At 39.0% G+C, this 21,380-nt stretch overlaps 1 protein-coding gene across 1 annotated transcript in view; it reads right to left on the minus strand.

The window, feature by feature from the left end:
• Positions 1 to 21,380, minus strand: part of ccser2b (coiled-coil serine-rich protein 2b) — a 41,547-nt gene that overhangs the window by 18,266 nt on the left and 1,901 nt on the right. The window contains exons 2-7 of the mRNA XM_054598854.1: positions 5,527 to 6,634; positions 5,255 to 5,495; positions 4,170 to 4,325; positions 3,875 to 4,051; positions 3,723 to 3,796; positions 1,493 to 1,666 (exon numbers count right to left, since the gene is read on the minus strand). Of these exons, the coding sequence (XP_054454829.1) occupies positions 1,493 to 1,666; positions 3,723 to 3,796; positions 3,875 to 4,051; positions 4,170 to 4,325; positions 5,255 to 5,495; positions 5,527 to 6,591 (1,887 nt within the window). The 5' untranslated portion in view covers positions 6,592 to 6,634. The remainder of the gene's footprint in view (positions 1 to 1,492; positions 1,667 to 3,722; positions 3,797 to 3,874; positions 4,052 to 4,169; positions 4,326 to 5,254; positions 5,496 to 5,526; positions 6,635 to 21,380) is intronic.

The following is a 21,380-nucleotide window of genomic DNA, read 5'->3' on the forward strand; positions in this document are numbered from 1 at the left end:
ACCAGTGAGGCCTTTAGTAGTATTTTCTTGCCTTTTAAACTAAATTAATACACAATATACTTCATAATTTATGACAAATGACTGTTTAACAAAACAAAGATGGTTTTAATGTATTTTGGTTTCTTTTTGTAAATAATAAATATGAAAAGGACCAGACTCGATATAAAAATTGACAAAAACTAATTTGTAAGTAGATCAAGTGTTGGAGGAGAATTCAGACACCTGGCTGCTTTTATGTTAAATTAGACGTTTATGGGACTAAAGGAGGTTCGAGACCTCGAGTTCAGACTAGTTTAAAAAATGTGCAACGTTTGCCAACTGTAGCGTTCTGACGACGGCCTGTCTCCTGTTTCTGCCTGTTTAAATGTTCAGTTTGTTCTCTGCAGGACGCTCACTGGAACCGAACCATCTGCTGTCCAACGCCCGAGACCAGATGACCCGGTTCTGAGGACAAAAACTGTCCTCCAGCAGGACGGAGACGAAGCTGCTGGAATACTAAACCCTCACCGTCTTTGTCTCTTTTCTGTTCAGCAGAACCAAACACACATTATATTTATTCAGCTGCTCAACCCAGAACAAATAATCACTGCGTGAATTTATAAAGTTGAGTGATGGGTCTCCTTCCTGAAAAGCTGTTTGTAGTTAAATCACACGTTACTGACTAGGGATTAAACAACTACATTATATATTTAATTCAGGAGGAAAAGTTTGTCTTAATTGTTCCAACAAAGTGGATTTAAGTACACAGATATTACAGATCAGTGACTTTTAGACATCCTTTACACCTTGAATTAAAATGCGTCTGGTCTCCAGCTTGTTTCTAGATATGTTTTAATCTGATTGGAGCACAATGCGTTTCATGTGCATCTACACCTCTATGTTCCCTGTGTTATCTAACTGCCAACCAAACACCCAAAACACGTTTTAATACAAGCAATAAAGTTCGACAAATCTTCGGAAAAGTAAATTCAATATTTACTACATACCCCTTTACAAGCTGAGTATTCAAATTGCAATCACTGCACACATGTCTACCACAAATATATCATCTTATATTTGAATTGTATGTCTTACATACTCGAAGATTTTTTTTTCTTTTATACATATTTAATGATCTGATTTTCATTCATAAAATAAGAAGAAATTAATAATTTGTAAACATCCACATTCTCACTTCTTGCACAGTTAGTAGAAGATGCATCTGTTTGATTGGCCGTCATGACCCATCAGCACCTTTTTTTAGTAATCTTGTAAACAAACAGAAGTTCTGTTTACATTCAGCTCAATAAAACTCTTTGTGTGAGTCTTAAACATTTGCAAATCCAATTCTTTATAATGTTAATTTTAACTTTCTTCTTCTCTGTTTTTTTCCAGGCACATGTTTGTTGGCGAACCTTTAATCTGACTCAGTTATTCTTTCTCATGGTTGTTTTAAAGTTGACTGATGTGATAAATATGTTAATAGACTTTATCCTGCATCAAATACACTTACGATGCTGTTGAGGTCGGAGTCGAAGCTCCCGATGTGATGGGTGGTGTTGCTGTTGGAGGTGTGGATGGAGGCGGTGGTGGCACCCCCCAGTGGCTCCAGGCCCTCCTCGTCCCACATGTAGGTTCCCCCAGAACCACAGCTGTCTGAGGGGGACAAGTCCAGAGACGAACCGCCCTGAAGAGAAACAGAGAGAGACATTTGGATTATTTTACATTTTCATGGCTTTAAATCTCGTTAACCTTTTATAAATGGGTCGTTGTTTGCAGGGTCCTGTTTCAATCAATGTAAAATAAAGTAAAAACATAACAGCTAGAGCATTCATTCCTTTTGCAGCAGACAGCTGAGGCTTCTGTCTTTCTTGGCATCACGTTACATGAAGAACATAACTGAATAAAACTATCATCACCTTTGCAATCTGCCCATAACAATGAGCATCTGTCAAAAACAAAAAAATCTACACAGTACAATAATTGTTAGCTGTGTTAAGAAAAATCATCATGTTTCTACATTCACAAGTGTTTAAGAAAAATATGTTTTTTGTCTCTGTGTTAATTAATCCAAATTTGATGATAAAATGTCGGATATTAGTATTTTCTTTATATTTATGACAGTTTTATTACTTTTTATACATTTTTTGACTTGCACAACCTTTGAGTTTATTTATTTCTGATTTTAGGGATATGAAGCAGTTGAAGATACTCCAATAAATTATGTCACAATAAGTAAAACTACTAATGTAGGTTCTGATGGACCATTTCTATACAGAGTTTAAAGGGTTAAAAGTAAAAAGACAGGAGAATAAATCTGTCTGAGACTCCTGACTCCACCTAAACACTAGTTTGTAGAGCTAAAAGCATTAAAATCCTGGACCTTTGAAGTGTTTTTTATGGGGACTTTATTTTTGTTCTTTTTATTTCACATAATAAAATCTTTGATCGGCCTGATTTGAGCATTTCAGCAGTAAACTGGTCAAATAAATTCTTAGTGAAGGAAGGTTTGAATAAACTCAAAGCTTCTGTGAAGAGCTGCTGGATCATTTAAACGCTGTCTGGGTGACTCAGCAGATGAAAGGAGGTTAGGAACTGTCTGATGTGTCCCTTTGTCCCAACTGTCTGAGGGTGGGGTCATGGGAGTCAACCATAAACTACTGCACCTTTGAACGGTGAGCCAAGTATCATGACAGTCATATTTATAACATATATTTAACACAAATATATATTGTTTATATATGTTATAATAACGAGTTAATACTTTTCCCCAATGTTTTAAATTGTCATATGAAGAGGACAGAAAAGCACTTGAAAGTCTTGGATCTCAAGCTTCCCACAGTGCTCATTAATAACAAGTTTAAATAAAGGGATAAATTATAATATATATAAAAAAAGATATATTTGTGGTCGACAGGTGTACAGTGACCGGGTTTAAAAAAGGATAATAAAAGTATATAAAAAGTAAACTTACTAGATAAATTACTGCACCTTTAAACGGTGAGTCAAGTATCATGACAGTCATATTTATAACATTATATCATTGTACATTATGTCACACCAAGATAGCAAGCCATAGTAAGATAACTTATTATATAATTTTTAACGTTTGAAACCTGGTCACTGTACACCTGTCGACCACAAATATATATTGTTTATATATGTTATACATTACATTACATTACAGTCATTTAGCAGACGCTTTTATCCAAAGCGACTTAATAACGAGTAAATAATTTTGCCTCATTCTGATCGGTGCCAATTTTTTTAATTGTCACATACAGAGAAGCAGCTGAAAGTCTTGGATCTCAGGTTTCCAACAGTGCTCATAAATCAGAAGTTTAAATATAGAGATCAATTATAACATATATAAACAATATATATTTGTGGTTGACATGTGTACAGTGACCAGGTTAAAAAAAAGTGAATGAAAGAATATAAAAAGTAAACTTTCTATGGCTTGTTATCTTGGTATTACATAATGCAATGTCAATACAATAAGGTAATAATGTATAACTTGTACCGACATTACATCATTCTCTTTATATGGCAATTAAAAAAATTGGCACCAATCTGAATGAGGTAAAATAAGATTATTGTTGACTCAAGCAGCAAATCCAAGTGCATAAACTTTATTTCTCAGATGTTAATGGCATTATGCATTATGTGCTTTACCAGGTAGTGATTTTGTGAAGCAGTTAAAACAAACATGTTATTGATAAAATGACTGATCTGATGGTTACCTGCTCAAGGTAGTCCGGCTGACTGGACCTCATTTGATGTGGGACTTGGTTCAACCGGTTCTCCCCTCGATCCCCTGCAGAAAAAACATGATCAGTTCCCAGAATGTTCCTCAGGACTTCCTCACCTTCTCCTTCATCCAGTAAAAACTCACCACTAAGTGTCATGCCGGCCCAGTCCACGCCGTCGTCAAGGAAACAGAGACCTGCTGCCTTGGTGACGTCGCTGATGGCCACCTTGTCTTCATCAAACCTGGCGCATGATTGGTCGAGCCCCGAGTCATCTTCGTCGTTTTTGGAGGAGAGAAGCAGTATGCCCACCCCTCCGTTTCCTAAAAACACGAAAGTTTACAAAAGAACAAGACAGTTTTGACATAATAAAAGCACCGACCCTCTGCAAACATTTAAAAAAAGTATAAAATAACTGTTGTTTGTGTTGTCTTTTCTTACCGAGGTTGTCAAAGTCGTCCATGTACTCCTGACTGGTGTCATTTCTATCCAGAGACGAGTTGGAGGACAGGGACATGTCCTCCAGCGTCTCCCCGACTATAGACACCTCTCCCTGGGCTACCAGCCCATCCCTCTCTGGAGCCTCTGGGGAACTCTCTGAAAGTGAGGGGAGAAGGAGATGAAACATGAAAAGCAGAGTATAACATACAAGATGTGATTGGATATGAGAGATGAGGGATTAAATGTGTGATGTGTTAGTGACATGAGGAAATATGAGACATGAGTCGAGAAATTTGTCTTCAGATATCAGGTGTAGAAAAGGAAATAATAGGTGACGACATGATGAATGTGAGGAGAATTGAAATATAAAATACGACATGAATGAGTAGAGTTAATGATGCCTGAGGAGAAAAGGAGAAGAGATAAAGGATTAAATAAAAAATGAGATTCAATGAAATAAATTGAAATAAAGAGATGAAATTTTTGAGATTAGAGTATGATCGTGTGAGTTACATGTGAGATAGATGAGATGAAAAGGAGGAACAAAGAAGAGATGAAACACTTTTTAGATGAGAGATGACAGAAAATATGAGCAGAGAAATTTGTCTTCAGATATCAGGGATAGAAAATGAAATGACATGAATAAGGAGATTTAATGATGTTTGACGAGGAAAGAAGAAGATGAGAAAAGATTAAATGGGAAAAGAGATTTGATATTTTAGAAAAAATTAGATGATATAAGATCAAATGAGATGATTGGATAAGAGAAGAGGGGATATGAATGAGTTGAGTTAAGCAGTTTATGGAAAATTAAATAAAATATATAATATGAGATGAGAATTGAGCGATAAAGAACGACTATGACGAAGCAATTCGATGAGAAACGAGATAAGAAGACATTAGTTGAGAAAAGAGATTCGAGATTAGGTTTATAAGGAATTAAAATGAGATGAAATACAAGAGATGAGTTGAGATTTGATGACAAGTGAAGCGAAGCAAAGAATGTGATGAGATGCGAAAATGAGAATATGTCATCCAAAAAGCCCTGTTTTTCTCGTGTTTCATCTTTGATAAGGATCTCACACCTGGGCTGTTCTCTGTGGTAGAAGGCGTCTCCACCGAGTCTCTCCGTGCCGTCAGTCCTCGGTTCACTTCCTGTTTACCTCCATGCTCACTGGCTGTCGTCACTCTGAGGGGGCGGGACTGCTTGATGAGCGACGGCCGCGACAGTTTATAGCTGATACCGCTGGGCTTAGAGGCGGGGCTGAGGCTGGAGAGGAGGGGCTTCTTTAAGGCGGAGGGGGCAGGGGGAGGGGGTGCTGACCTCTGACGTCACTGGAGCAGCAGGACTCTGAACTTTGACCCCTCCCCCTCTGCCTCCTCCCTCGGGAGTTTGGCTGGTACCGGAGGGTTTTGCCAAGTTTCCTCTGGGCGGAGCCTGAGCGGAGGACGCTCCTCGCCCGGCAGCCCTGTTGATGGAGTATGAGCGGGTACCGGTGGGGTTGCGATTGATCGAGGGGGAGGAGGAAGAGGAGGAAGGGGTGAGGGTGGGGGAGGGCTGCCGTCGGACCTGTGTCAGGCTGCGTGACCGAAAACGGTCGCCCTCACTGAGTTTGATGGACAGAGGAGAGCTGAGGCTGTCACTGGAGTGGGAGCGGCTGGCCGGCGGTTTCTTTTGGAGCGGGGATTCAGATCCAGAACCGAGACCAGAACCGGGCCTCGAACCACCTGGTCGAGCCAAGCTGTGAAGCTGTCGCAGAGAACCAATGGTTCCGCTCCGTGGTTTGGATCCAGGGAGACCGTTCAGGGTCTGCTTTGTGCCGTTGTTCAACCCGAATGCAGTTTGGCTCGGTTTGGAACCACCGAGAGGTCCACTTTTAGAGACAGGAAGTGTTCTGGGGCTGGGCTGTGGTGATGATGGTGATGATGATGTCACAGACGGGGCAAGGCTTTGCCCCTTCACTGTGGAGGACGTGGTCGTCTTCTTGGCGTCACGCTGTGACACCATCGGTGATCCCGTCGTCCGTTGGGAATAATACTGATGGTTGTTGTTATCGGACTGATTCTGTCCAGCGTTCCCACCTTTTCCTCGTCTCAACTCCTTTTCTCGGTCGGATCCTCCGTCCTCCGCCGTCTCGTTTTCTTTCCTCCATTTCATGGAAAACGAAGTCGGCACTCGGATGAATCCGTTCTGCTTAACAGAAGTCGGGGACGCAGTCGGACCCCCGTTGATCCCTGCCGGGCCGGGGTGGTGGTAGAACCCGTTGGTGAGGCGGGTGCTGGCGCTCGCGGCGGAGGCGGTGGCCAGACTCGTCTGAGCGCTGTTGGAAAGTGGGTCGGATTTGGGCCTCGAGCCGAACTTGGGCAGCCTGGAGACCATGGTGGGCATGGTGGGAGGGGCGACTAGAGGAGGGGCTGACATCAGACCCCGCCCACTTCACCATGGAGACACTGAGCACGAAGAGCTGTGGACGAAGGAGACAAGAGGGACGGATTTTAGAACGATCTTTGAGGTATCTTCACAAAATCTTTTTTAGAACAAATATTAAGAAAAATGAGACTGATCGTTTCACAAATCTTACAGGATTATATATTGACACGAGAAAACTGCTGGGCGATAATTCAATGTGATAATTTATCATCTTTAAATAGAATCGCATCGTGATGAAATCATATATCGAGATATTGTGACACACATCTCAGATGAAATTAACAACACACCAACTCAAATTTATCAGAAAATCGGAATTGATAAGAATTCTGATTATGAGAATAACTCAGCGTAATTAAATCAAACTTTTGTCTCGATATGATGTATATGTGTGCATGCATGTAAACACAATAAGTGTATAACTGGAAACATTTAAGTGTCCCCCTAAGGACTTAGACCCTGAACCCTCAGGGACTTAATGACGTCTCCTGTTTAAATGTTAAAGTGTGAGAAACTGTAAAGGCTTGAAATGGTGTAAATACCAATGAGACAGCGCTTTGCTGCAACATACGATGTTACCATGACAACGTCATATCATATTATGTACAATTGTTGGCATTTATTATATGTTTTTTAACCCCTGATTGAAACTTTTTCCAGACTCTTTCCTCACGAGATGAGACGTGATTGTCAAATAACAGCTTCAAAAACAAAAAGTTATGAATAAAGTTGAATAAAGTCTGATTTAAGTTGTTTTTATGTTCCATCTTTGCCCCTTAATGTTTCTGTGTACATGTATTATTCCAGACTGAACTCACATTTCCGTTCCTCTTTGTTTACCTTCTTTCTTACATTTCCATGCTGCCACTGCTAACCCCCTGTTTAACATCACATTGCTATGAATTGTGGGTAATTCCCTCGGGCAAAGTCTGCAGAAATGCTGACTTAGAGAAAGTGTTCATAAAGGGATTAAAATGTCTGAGAGAGACTTTGAAACCTTAGATGTTTTGACAGTAGGAACAGAACTAAACTCTCACAGACTTTGCAGGAACGAGCCTCCAAGTCATTCATTTTATCCTCTATAATTTTCTTCCGATCTTTATGTTGATTTTGCACTCAAGTACTTAATTAAATTAAAAGAAAACGCTGTGCTTTTAATGTGTCAAGTAGCTTCATGTTTAATATGTATGCTGGAGGTTCATGACAGAAAATTCCACTGTAGAATTCCAAAGATGAACATGGTTGTTGAGAGATTCTTCCTCTGTAGAAAATAATTTACCGACCTGAGTCAGTGGGAAAAAAAACAGAGAAAAGCAGCAGCTCTGACTCAAACTGTCAGCGTGATTAACGGCTGAAACTCGTGGCAACTCGACTGATCTGCGGCTTCAACACTGCAGGGTGTGTGTGTGTGACGATGCGGTTAGAGGCAACACATTAACACACCACACCCCGAACAAAAACAATCATCCATCCCTGCACCTCCATCAGAAAACAGCAGATAATAATCAGACAAGACACACCCGTCACAGCTCTACTGTAAGACACACCCGTCACAGCTCTACTGTAATCACACACACACACACACACACACACACACACACACACACACACACACACACACACACACACACACACACACACACACACACACACACACACACACACACACACACACACACACACACACACACACACACACACACACACACACACACACACACACACACACACCACACCCTGAGGCAAGTAAGAAACGAGGTGGGCCTGTTTCAGGTCCACAGGGTTGTGATGGTGTTTGTCAGTAAAATGACAGATTTTAGTGTGTCCTTTAGAAGAATAAGCACATGAAGCCACAGTGTATGCACATGCATACCAAGAGTCTGCATTCTCTACTTCAATGCTAAAAGCTAACGCCAACACACTTACATGCTCACAATGACAACAAACATGCAGAAGTTTAGCAGGTTTAATCTTAGTTCAGCGTGTTAACATGCTAAATGACACACAAAGCACAGATTTAGGCTGATATAATAAAAATTGAACTTCTCATAAAACTGTAAGAAAAGATTTAGGAAAACATGCAAAAAACTTTAAAGGTGCTACATTTGATATTTAGAGCATTTTATTGCCTCCACACGGCTCTCAACATGGCGATGGGTAAGCCTGCAGCTAACAATGCTAACAACGCTAACAGTGACAACAACAACAACAACAACAACAACGATTCTGTGCAGAGATTATTTAATAATGATCTGAATGTCGTAGCTTTATAAAAAAAGGTTTTTATAAACATTATTTAAGCTAAAAACACAATTAATCCGTATGCAACTTTTTTTCCTTTCTTTATCATGAGACCAAATGACAATAATAATAATAATAATAATAATAATAACAACAACAACAATCTAGCCCTGCAGTCTGAGCACATGGTGCTGATGTTGAAAGCCTCCTTAGTCATTTGTCTGCCCAAGGCCACCGTACCCTGAGCTTAAACTACACTGAGCATCACAAGCTTTACTAAATTTAAATCTGCTGACGTGTTTTTATAAAGCAGAAGACAGTGAGGTACGAAACTTGTGATTTCAGTGTGATGATAAACAAAACGATCAGAACATCAGTGCTGCAGTTTTTTAAATGATCAGCTGAACGTCCTGAAGGCTCGAAGATTAAAAAAAAAACACCTGAACACAAACAAAGATGCACATTATCAGAAAAGTCTCTCTTCAACAAATCATTTTCACAGTTAGATAAACCACTGAGAGCCAGCGACATAATTCCTGAAACATAAGTTCAATTTGTTTTGTTATCGTCTCATCAGATAAACTAATAGTGTTTCCTGTAAGAGATGCTGCATTAAGCTGACTCATAACTTCCCCTCTGCTGTGTCACCGCCACATTTAAGAGAAGCATTGAGACCCATCACAAGCCCAAAACATCCAGTCAGAGTATTTTATCTTTAGAAGATAGAAGCTGAGGCTGCAATGAGACATTAAGAACTCGTCTTCATTATTCAGGAGGGTTTTACCACAGAGGTCTCCTCCTCTGACTGAAACACTGAATAAAGCAGGGAGGGACTGAGAAACGGGCTAAGGCTAACATTAGCTCAACTTGTTTCTGTGATAACTTAAGATCAAGACGTCTGATGCTGAAAATGTGTCTTCAAACTGATAAAAAGTCAGTTTATGATCAGGTTCTGGCAGACAAACACAATATTATAATTGTTATTATTATTATTATTATTATTATATACTCATCAAGATATCTAACCTAGGTTTAGTCATTTTTAAACATTTTAACGTGGAAAAGTTACATATTAAAACCTTTAACTGACCGATAACTCCAGTCTTTAAAATGTGCCGTTAGAAACAGAAAGTCATGATGACAAAGACCAGGCGGCCATGTTTTCCTCCTGAGAGTGTGTGCGTGTGCGTGTGTGTGTGTGTGTGTGTGTGTGTGTGTGTGTGTGTGTGTGTGTGTGTGTGTGTGTGTGTGTGTGTGTGTGTGTGAGCAGCTGTGATACCAAGGACACACAGGAGGAATGAAGAGTGATGAATGAGGTCAGGACTGAATGATAATGAGATTCTCTCTCGTCTATCTTCAAGTTATGCCTGAGCTGAATTCCTGACCCGCTCTCTCTGTTTGTGTCCAGGAAATAAAGTTTAAAGGAGCAAAAGGAAGCAAATAGTTTATAACTGACTTATAATCCATGAAGCACCAGAATCAGGTCACACATAATCCTCTAATTAAATCATCTACAGCATGATTGTGAACTATCATCTTTGACATTTAAAAAAGATAGTTATTTAATGCATCACACACCCAAATCTGGAGCTACATTATTAACTATTAACTAAACTCTAGTGTTTTTATGCTGCACACATTACACAAGCTGCACTGTGTCCTCATTAACATAATGTGAGTATGTGCAAAAAACTATTATTTTTGAATAAGTTAGAATGTTGTCAATGAACCAAATCAAAATATAAGAAAACTATCAGCTGGTTATTCTTTTTATTTCATAAACTACAGAAGTAGTGACGTGTAAAAAGTGACATGAACTCAAGAGACGTCTGAACTGTTGGAGGGCAAAGGTCGCGTTAACGTGGCGTCTGTTTCTTTTGTGAGCTGGAGGATCGAGGTGTCAGCATGAACAAAAAAAAGCTGCCATTCGCCCATATTGTATAAATTCAATTTGATGTTTGATTGCGGTTTCATTCCCTTCTGTATCGTCTCCTGATTTCCTGACTATCTTTAACGCTTCAATCCAATCTGTTGGCTGATTGATTTCTACTGAAAACTCACTGTGCCAGGTTTATGTGTGCGCTTTAGTTTAATTTACACTGTGAAGAGGGAACTTCCTGTTTCATCAGGAACGCTAAAACACTCCGTCTCTGGCTGCGATCCAGACACTCCATTTGAATAATGAATCCAGGTGTGATGTCTATTCATCTATTTAATGGATGAGGAATGATTAAAGGAAGACTGGATGGTAAAACAACACATCTGTTTTATATTTTGTATGTTTGTTAGCATGTTGCTTATTAGCATTAAACACAGTACAGCCGAGTCTGATGAATGTCTTTAGTTCTGCATATATATATAAATATCACATGGTCATAAGTATTCAGACCCTATATATATATATCACACATATATAAGACCTTACAGCTCACAGTATATAGAATCATGAGGTATGCCCAAGGAGCTAGAGACAGTACCAGTCAAAAGTTTGGACACATCTTCTCATTCAACTACTTTGAAGAATCTAAAATATAAAACATATTCTGGTTTGTTGAGCATTTGTTTGTTTACCACATAATTCCATATGTGTTCCATTCCTGCATAGTTTGCCAAAAAATACATGGAGGACTCCCAAACTATGAGAAATAAGATTCTTCAAGCGGTATGTGTGGAGAAAACCAGGCACTGCTCATCACCTGCCCAATACAATCCCAACAGTGAAACATGGTGGTGGCAGATCAAAGCTGCAGGGACAGGACGATTGAATCAGACTGGGCCGAAGGTTTGGACCCGACACACTTAACAAAGGAGTGGCATTCAACTCTGTGACCATTCTTGAAGTCTAAAATCAATATTACCATCTACAATTTGTAATATTAATCTACAATGAAGAAATTTTTTTAAATAAAAATAAAGAAAAACCATTGAATGAGAAGGTGTGTCCAAACTTTTGACTGGTACTGTGTATATATATATATATATATATATATATATATATATATATATATATATATATATATATCCAAAATGTATGGCAATACATCAAATAGGAAGTACTAGGACGTAGGACCGCTGATTAACATTTCCATAATTTCCCTCATAGTGATATAAAACAAGCAGCGAATCTTCAAATTTGACAAGCTGAAATCAAGATTTTTGTTGTATTTATTCATGATAAATAACAAAACTGATTCATCGATTGATAAAGTTTTTGTGGATTTATTTTCTGTTCAGATTTCTAATAAAACGATCTCAAGTATGTGGATGATGAGTTGAGATTATTTTAGCAAGCTCCTCTCAAACTCAGACTGGTTTTAGTGCAACTACAGAATGTTGAATGTGTCTCATGTTCAGGTTCAACAACATGACTGTGACTTCAACGGTGATTTAGATAAAATAAACGACTGTTCTGACCTTGACAGCCGTCTGATCGAACTGAACCGTATCAATAAAGAATGTCCTGCTGACTTGTCACTTTCATTAATGGAGTTCGGGAATCAGAGCTGCAGAGCGAGCCGAGGCATGAACGGTATTCCTTAAGGAAACTTAAGAAGGCGGAACAAGCTGGCATGAGTTGTTCAAGGCCCAGGAAAGGAGAGTTCTACAGCGGGTAACAAACCCTCTGAACCCAAAGCAGTTTTTGCTGCATTTTTTGCTCCTGTAACATTATTCTCTCTGTGGTTTTGATTTTTACTATAAAAATAAAAGTCCTGCTCCTCTATGGAAACGGAACAATCAAGACTATAAGTAGAGAGAACTCAAACATGTCTTTAGTGAAGAATAACACAGTTATAATGACTCAAATATGTGTCTTTTCTAAAAAATGCAACCTCTTTGATCATTTATTTGACTAAATTTGGAAAACTATGGAATATATTTATACAACATGTTTCCAAGTGTCCACAAGTGATAGCAATGTTGGAAAAAAAAATGGAGGCTCTTCGTGTTATATTTACTGAGCTATTCACAACCTCTACTTCCAGCCTCTCCTCTCCTCTCTCTCTGCTCTGTGTTCAGCAGCCTGAAGTTCAGTCCAAGTTTTACAGATATTTTTGTCACATGACTGTTGGTCTCAGATAAATCAATCATGGCTTTATAGTTTAACTGAGGAGCTCAGAATTTTATGTTTTTAACAGAATCTGGTTAAAACAAACAGTATATTTTGGGTGAAATTTTGAATGAGACATGTAGAATAAAATAATTTTGAGGAAATATCTGAATTTACGCTTAGTTTCGGTTGCGTATCATGACGCAAGCATTCGTCGCACATGATGTGACCAAGGACCGTCGGAAAGATAAAAACCTGATTTCAACAGCTTCTGGCTTTGATAAACAGTTTACTTTTGTTTGTTTAAATGAAACATGCTTCTCCATTCATCTCAATCTACTGAGCATCAGTTATATTGGTGACAAGAGGTGCCTGCTAAGATAAACTGTTATAAACTGATAATATTATATTAAATATATGTATTCCTTATTTTACAGAAAAAAAACACATTTAGTTGATTTTTGTGTATTCAATTAATAGAAGTCTAATTTGTAAAATATGAAGCGTGTTGTCAAACTGAAAGTAGACGATGTGATTTATCAGCTGTGGTTTGAACTTGAAACCAGGCTGATGTGACTGATGGACTTGGAGATATGAGAGTTATTATGGCTGAACTGGACTGGATCCAAACAAGGAAGAAGAGTCCACTTTAAAGCGTTCAAACAGCCACAGACTGTGAGGAGAAGACAAACATCTCTGGTGCAGGAAACAGTTAAGTCGAGGTCGTCATCATATCCTGAAGCTTTTTATCTGATGATCACTATCTTTAGATGAAGACCTAAACAACCGACGGGATCAAAGTTCAGATGTTTTGTCGTTATATAACAGGATCAGAGTTCAGTCGTAATGAACATGAACTGACCTGGAGGTGAATGAGATAAACTTATATCACAGATATTAAAAAGAATAAAATGATAAAATCAATAGTTTAGAAGCAGGACGTCCAGTATTTGGATTAAGAAGCTGGTCATAAAATAAGGTGTAAAAGGTTCCAGACTTAAATGTATGAAATCAACATTTGATAAATTCTGCTGACTAGAAGTAAAGAGAACTCAAACATGACTTTAGTGCAGAATAACACAGTTATAATACAATAGCTCAGAATTTAATGTTTTTTACAGATTCCTGTTAAAGTAAACAGTTTATTCGTGGCTAGATACATGCAGAATAAAATGTTTTTGATGAAATATCACAACTTTAAGCTTAGTTTCGGTTTCTTTTTCAGATGATGTGTTCATGGACCGTTGGAAAGATGAAAATCTGATGTAGATCTTAACAGCTTCTGGTTGTGATGAATGGTGTAGTTCTGGTGAGTGTTTAAAGGAAACATGCTTTTCCATCCCACCGGGGTGTTTTTGATTCAGATCTAATGGAACCAGACTGCCTCTCTTTTGTTTCCTCCACTGATTCCTCCTTTTTTCTGAACCCTGACCTCCTTTTCCTCCCTTTGACCCCAGTCTCCTCCCTCCCAACTCCCCGTTATCCTCCCTTATCTTCCTCTCCTCCTCTTCCTCTCCTCCACTGTACATCCACTGAGGCTCACTGGGTTAACAATGTCCTCACGCTCCAGTTCTCTGCTCATTGAGCTGAGAGGAATCGAGGGCCGTCGGCCAGAAACACCAGAGAAGATCGACTGAATCCATCTGACTCTCCATATTTCACTTTATGTCTTTTAATTTTTTATCTAGTCAAGTAAAAGTAAAAATATATATATATATTTTCAGTGACCTCAAAGACACTTTGAATCCTCTCGTACATACAAAGAGGATTCAATTACACAACATGTAAAACATAAAAAAAAAGAACAGCTGTGTGATTTACAAATGTAATAATCAGCTAAAAGCTTTAAAATAATTAATAGGGAAATATTTAAATTTCTGTTATGATTATTTATTAATGTCACAAGCTTATTTTATAGCTATTTATCTTTTTTTTGCTCATTTAAAATTCGTTTATACAGTTTATACCTGCATGTTCATATTATACATATTTTTTTATTTCTGGCTTACGCTTGAAACTGAACACAGACTTCCCATTAACTACACATGCAAAAAGACAAATAATAATATTAATAGTAATGCTTAGCTGTTTATGTATTACTTGCAGTAATTGTGATTGTTTACTATGTTGTTACCATGTTTTTACTATGTCTCTTGTTTGCACTATCCTCTCTGCTGCTGTAATCCTGCAAATTTCCCCACTGCAGGACTAATAAAGGATTATCTTATCTTATCTTAAACTGTCACCTTTCGGAAAATAATAAGATTGTGTCTGTAATTGAACCGGTTCATGAGGATTAACGTTTTTATTTCATAATTTTCAGGCGAATACAAAAAAAGTGGTTGTTTGTTAAGGTTTGACCTGTTTCACTGGTATGAACACCACAGAAGAAGAACATCATGGTTTGTTAAAGGTACATTAATGTGTTATTAGGTGCATATTGAAGACTGTTGGGTTGATTCTTCGGTAACAGAAGATTCTGTTATATAAAAACAGCTGCAGGTTCTCAGGTGATTCACATTTCATTCATTTCTCAGACTGAGAAGAAGTTCACAGATGGACCAGAGACACAACAGATGGTCCGGACTGAAACCTCTGGGTGTTTTTAAACCGGACACCATTTATCTTCACATGCTGAGGCTGAACACACACGCACGCACACACGCATGTACACACGCACACACACACACACACACACTCTGTTGTGAACTTTTGAAGAAGCAGCAGAGAATAAAAGCAGGCTAATGTTCTCCAGCAGCAGGATCATCTTCCCTCATCAATCAATGATAAATGAATCAATAGAAACCTGATCGGCTGCTGCTCTCAGCATGTGACTGTTTCTATTTCTTAAAAAACATTCTGAAGATAACAACAAATACAAATATGTTTCAGGGCTCAAACTCTAAAAAAAAGACTCCAAATGACAATTAAATTCATTGTCAATTAATCTCCCAGTTATAGTCTGGATCAATAGATTAATCGTTTGGTCTACTGAACGTCTAAAGTTCTGTTTTGTCCGACTAGCAGTCTTAAAAACAAAGATATTCAGTTAACTGAATCTAATATATAAATCAACATTTTGGAGAAGATTGAACCAAAAAACGACTTAAAGGAGCCGTGTGAAGGATTTAGTGACATCTAGTGGTTATGAGGCAGATTGCAACCAACTGAAACTTCACATATAACATTAGCATATACTGTAGAAACACAACGACGCCATCCGAATGTGGATATAAACGGCTATAAATCTAAGGTAACAGAGAATATATTAAGATTAAACCGACGAAAACATTCAAAGTTGTTTGGGTTAAAATAACTACAGAAGTGCCGTTACTGAAGTACTTCTCGTTCCACACGGAGAACAAACATCGGTCTCTCAGCTGAAAGATTTATACCTCCTCCTTCAAGATTACGTGTATAAGAGACAAAAATAGTTTGTTGGATATCTATGAATTCAGGGCATTGTTTTTTGCAGGTGTAGCTACGAATGCTGGACGAGGCAGACAACATTTCTTATGATACAGGGCCATTTCATAACTTATAGCAAATCATTCCACTGACATGAAGAAAATCATTTTTACCATTGAATCTCATCTTGTTCAGATACATTAATAAACTCTTGGACTGGATTTTTATCTTATCTTTCAACTCTTTTTATACTTTTAGTTGCATTTATGTTTCATCCCGACGTCTTATCAGAAAACAGAGCTTTTAGAGAGTTCTAAGTGTATGATTTATAGATTTATAGCCGCCTCATTCTTTATCAGATAAAGTGTTTGCTGCTGTAGAGTTTAAAGGTCAGTGGTGACGTAGCTGCTCTTGTTGGCGGAGACATCGATACGTTGAATAAGACATCAGATCTGAGCTGCTGCTCTTCCGCAATGTGACCGTAATCTGAACCAGCAACCTCAAACAACCCAAAAACAGCAAAGGATTATGGGTAGGAGGAGAGTCTCCTCGTCTGTTGTCATCCATCCTTTCCTCATCCTCACTCTTCCTCCTCCATCTGTCTCTCTAGAAGTTATTCTCTCCTCCTCCTCTCTTTCCTTTCCTAACGGCCTTCCTTTCTGAGCTTTTCTTTCCTTTCCTCACTCCGTCAGCCATGTTGGAACAACTGCATCACACTCTATTGTATTTACTTATGAATTACTTCCGTCTTTCATATCAACGTTTAAGATAAGATAACACTTATCTTAAACGAGTTGAAAAATGTCAACTCGGGCAAGAAATTCTCGTGACTCTGTCTCATTAAAGCCCGTCAGCGTTGAGATTCTCCGCCCGTCCACACTGACGTTGTTGAATCAGAAATGGAGGAAATAAATATTGTAAACATCTGTGTTCAACCAAATCTCTACGATACCTCATATGAGTACAGAGACCAGCCGACACTATGTGTATAAATATATAAACCATATGGTACAAATAATAACCACGCTGCCCTATTTACGCCTATATGACATTATATTGAGTGTTGATGGCGCTGCTACCATGTTAGCATAGCCTAGCACCGATCGATCCAACCAAACCCCATTCAGAAAACAATCCGCAAAATTGTTTATTTGGGTTCATACAGCTGTAGTTAACCAGCTGACGTTTTAGTGTAAAACAATATCTGTGTTGATGTTTGTGGATATCCATAAACATTACAAGTGTACCAAGTGAATACAAACGCTGCTTACAAGCAACCGTTCACGTATACGATGACTTCCTTCACAGTTCACCATCAGCAGATAGATTTAGTGGTTTGTTTGCTGTAGACTTCATGCTGAAATCACGTTTCCACACCACAAAGCTAACCGCATCAGTCAGAAAAACATTTTTACATCTTTCATGAATGTTAACATTTAAACAGAGATGTTGATCTGCAGCAGCCGTGTTCACAAAACAACAACAACATCTACCTTCAGTGCTTCAAACCTAGAGCCAAGCTACAGGGCGGATACAAACACATATACACACACACAGCATGAATGCTCTGTCTGTTGGGCATTAAACAAACACACAAGCTACAGGGCGGGCACACACACACACACACACACACACACACACACACACACACACACACACACACACACACACACACACACACACACACACACACACACACACACACACACACACACACACACACACACACACACACACACACACACACACACACACACACACACACACACTATGGCTAATTGAGCCCCGCCCAGAGACAGATCGACTCCAGTCTGACACGTCACTGCTTCCAGTTACTGTGAGGAACATTTATCTGGTCCTGAACTAGTCCCACTTTAGTCCTGATCCTCTACGTGACCTCCATCAGTAAACGAGACCATCAGAGAGAAGATCGTCTGTTTCTATATAGTTATTCTTAAAGCTCCTCATCGGAGCCACCGGGTCGGATTCTGGTGAAATCAGATGAAATCATGAAGGTTCACCAGAAACTCCTTCAGCTCAGACTCCTTTAGCGATCAACCGATTAATCAAAACAGTTGGTGATTATTATTTTTCGTATCATTGCAGTTCTAATGAAATGTACATAGAATTGAATATATCTGCCCCATATCGGTATTGATATCTGGTAAAAGAATCAGTATTGGTATCAGGTATTGGTGTGTCTCCAGTTTCAGTGTTGTAAACATCAGGTTTGAGAGTCAGTTCCTACAAATCAATACAAACTTCACATCATCAGCCATGAAAACCAGAAGCATGAGAAATCGTTTGAAGCCACAAGATGTTTTCAAATGTCTCGTGGTTCGACTTTAACAGAATCAAAGTATTTTTAACAGGAAATGTTTTTACAAACACATTAGTTACTTTACACTGAACCAAAACTCATTCAGACTTTTTTCTCAAAAAGGTGAAAAGTCCAGAATGTTTGTTTCTTCAGGTTCTCAAGGTTCTCAGTGAACTCTTCATCACATCAGCTCAGCAGCAGAAGGTTGTATCCTGGGAAACACCCCCCACCTCTCTGGTGTCATAGCAACTTTGCATGAACAACATCCCTGTTGTACTGGGGGACCCCCACTCACCCCAACACCACCATCAATGTGCCACAAAGCAGCTCTTTCTCTTCGACCAGCAGACTCCTCCTCCTCCTCCTGATCCACAGCTCTTCATCCAGAAACTACAGCAGCAAGTACTTCTACAACAACCAGTTAATCTACAGCAGCAAGTACTTCTACAACAGCAAGTACTTCTACTATTTCTACAGCAAGTACTTCTACAACAACCAGTACTTCTACAACAACAAGTACTTCTACAGCAGCAAGTACTTCTACAGCAGCAAGGACTTCTACAGCAACAAGTACCTCTACCGCTGAGCTCCTCAACACACACACACACACACACACACACACACACACACACACACACACACACACACACACACACACACACACACACACACACACACACACACACACACACACACACACACACAACACACACACACACACACACAAACACACACACAGGAAGCCTGAGCAGAGAGGTCGGTGTGGTGAAGTGAAGGAGACTCGAGCTGACGGAAACTACGCTTTTTACAGTACATGCAATGAAATATTTGCAAGTAAAAAGCCAAAACTTTATCAATACATCTGTGAACATGTAAACGAAAGTGAAACCTAATTCAGTCGGCTTGTCTTAACACCTAGAAGCCACAAGAACTTTTTCCAAAATCACTTTGATTTAAATCAGAAACTCACAAAGAATACATAAACACAACTTTCAGTAGTCGACAGAGTTCAATACTCTGATAAGAACACATTTCAGTCGGCACCAAGAAGCTACTGAGGTTCATGATGATGATGATGATGATTAGATCAGAGAGGAAACTCTGCAGACAGTCAGAGACGAGAGGACGGACAGAGAGATGGACAGATTCAACAAACATTTCCTGCCACAAAAAAACGGGGTGAAACAAGATCAACATCTGTCGGTCAAATATATCAACAACTATTGGATGGATAATGAGGAAACTGAGGCACAACAACTAATCAGTTAATCATCTTTTTCATGTGTTTCCAGTTCCTCCATTCACTTTATATGATATGCTGCTCGTCTTTATCAAATGTGAAAGTAAACTGAATTTGATTAACAAATAATGGATCGCAGCCACTAAAAGCACCATGAGTTGTGCATCTTTAACTATCAGCCCAGTTTAGAGTTCTGATTCTCTAAAGATATTCTACTTATATCATCATTTTGTGTTTTTCTAATGTATTTTACCCACAGACACAGAGAGAGTGAATCAGCAGCAGAAAGAGATCCAGTGAAGGAGAAAAAGGAAAAGTCAGGAGGTTCATCACAACAAAGCAGAACAGCAGGACATTAGCCACCGAGCTAACCGATGACTCGGCTTTAAACTCATTACTGATTAACCACGGAGACTAATGAAGCCTGAGGACACAGTGAGGACGTAGAGAAGACAGAGTGGGGACACAGTGAGGACATAGAGAAGACACAGTGAGGACACGGTGAGGACACCGAGAGGACACCGAGAGGACACAGTTCTTTATTGTTTCTTATAGTTTCTTATAGTTTATTTTAGTTAATTAAAGTTTATTTTAGGTGATTAAATTGTATTTTGGTTAATTAAAGTTTATTTTAGTTAAATAAAGTTTATTAAACCTGGTTCAAACTGAGACTTGAGATAAAATGTTGCTATTTTATAGAAATACACAGTTGCATTGGTGATTAGAATAATTCATAGTCTCTTAATTCATTTTAATGAAAATATAACTTCAGGAAACAAACTTCTTCTTTGTGTTCTTCACTTTTTACATAAATAATCCACCAGGTGGGATGTTTTTGTTCTTTGAGAACAGACTGGAACAATGCAAGTTTGATGAGCTGCGTTCTCTCTGCGTCCTCATCAGGTGTCTCAGCGGTCCATCTCCTGTTAGCCCGAAGGTTCTCTGAGGGTTTCTGTTCTCTGACTTCATCTGATGCATCCTGTTGACAGTTTCACTTGTTCCTGGTTCTTTTGGTTCTCTGCTAAAGAACAGGTTTTTATCTCAGCAGGAGAGAGAGACAGAAATAAAGTCCTGCAGAGAGAGACAGATGCTCTGGACCACCGCCAGACTGTAACGGACACACACACAGATCTACTTCTGTTCTGCTGCTGTCAGAGAGAACCAAACAGAACCAACAGACCTGAAGACAGCAGACCAGCAGAACCTCACAACTAAAGAATGGAAACCAAACATCTAGAGAACCAGCAGAACCAACAGCTATGGAACCGGCAACACAAGGTCACCAGAAGGCTAAAGGTCTAAAAGGAAGGAACAAAGAACTAAAGAACTACAAGATATGAGCGGAGAACAAAAGATCTAGAGAACAGGATGAAAGGTCTACAAGACAGAACCGGCAGAACTACAAGACAGAACCAGAGAACAAAAGATTTAGAGGACAAGACAAAAAGTCTACAAGGCAGAACCAAAAAACTACAACTCACTACCGGATAAAATAAGGTCCAAAGGACAGAACCTGGCCTGCA

The sequence above is a fragment of the Anoplopoma fimbria genome, chromosome 5 (assembly GCF_027596085.1).
Source record: "Anoplopoma fimbria isolate UVic2021 breed Golden Eagle Sablefish chromosome 5, Afim_UVic_2022, whole genome shotgun sequence".
Lineage (NCBI taxonomy): Eukaryota > Metazoa > Chordata > Actinopteri > Perciformes > Anoplopomatidae > Anoplopoma > Anoplopoma fimbria.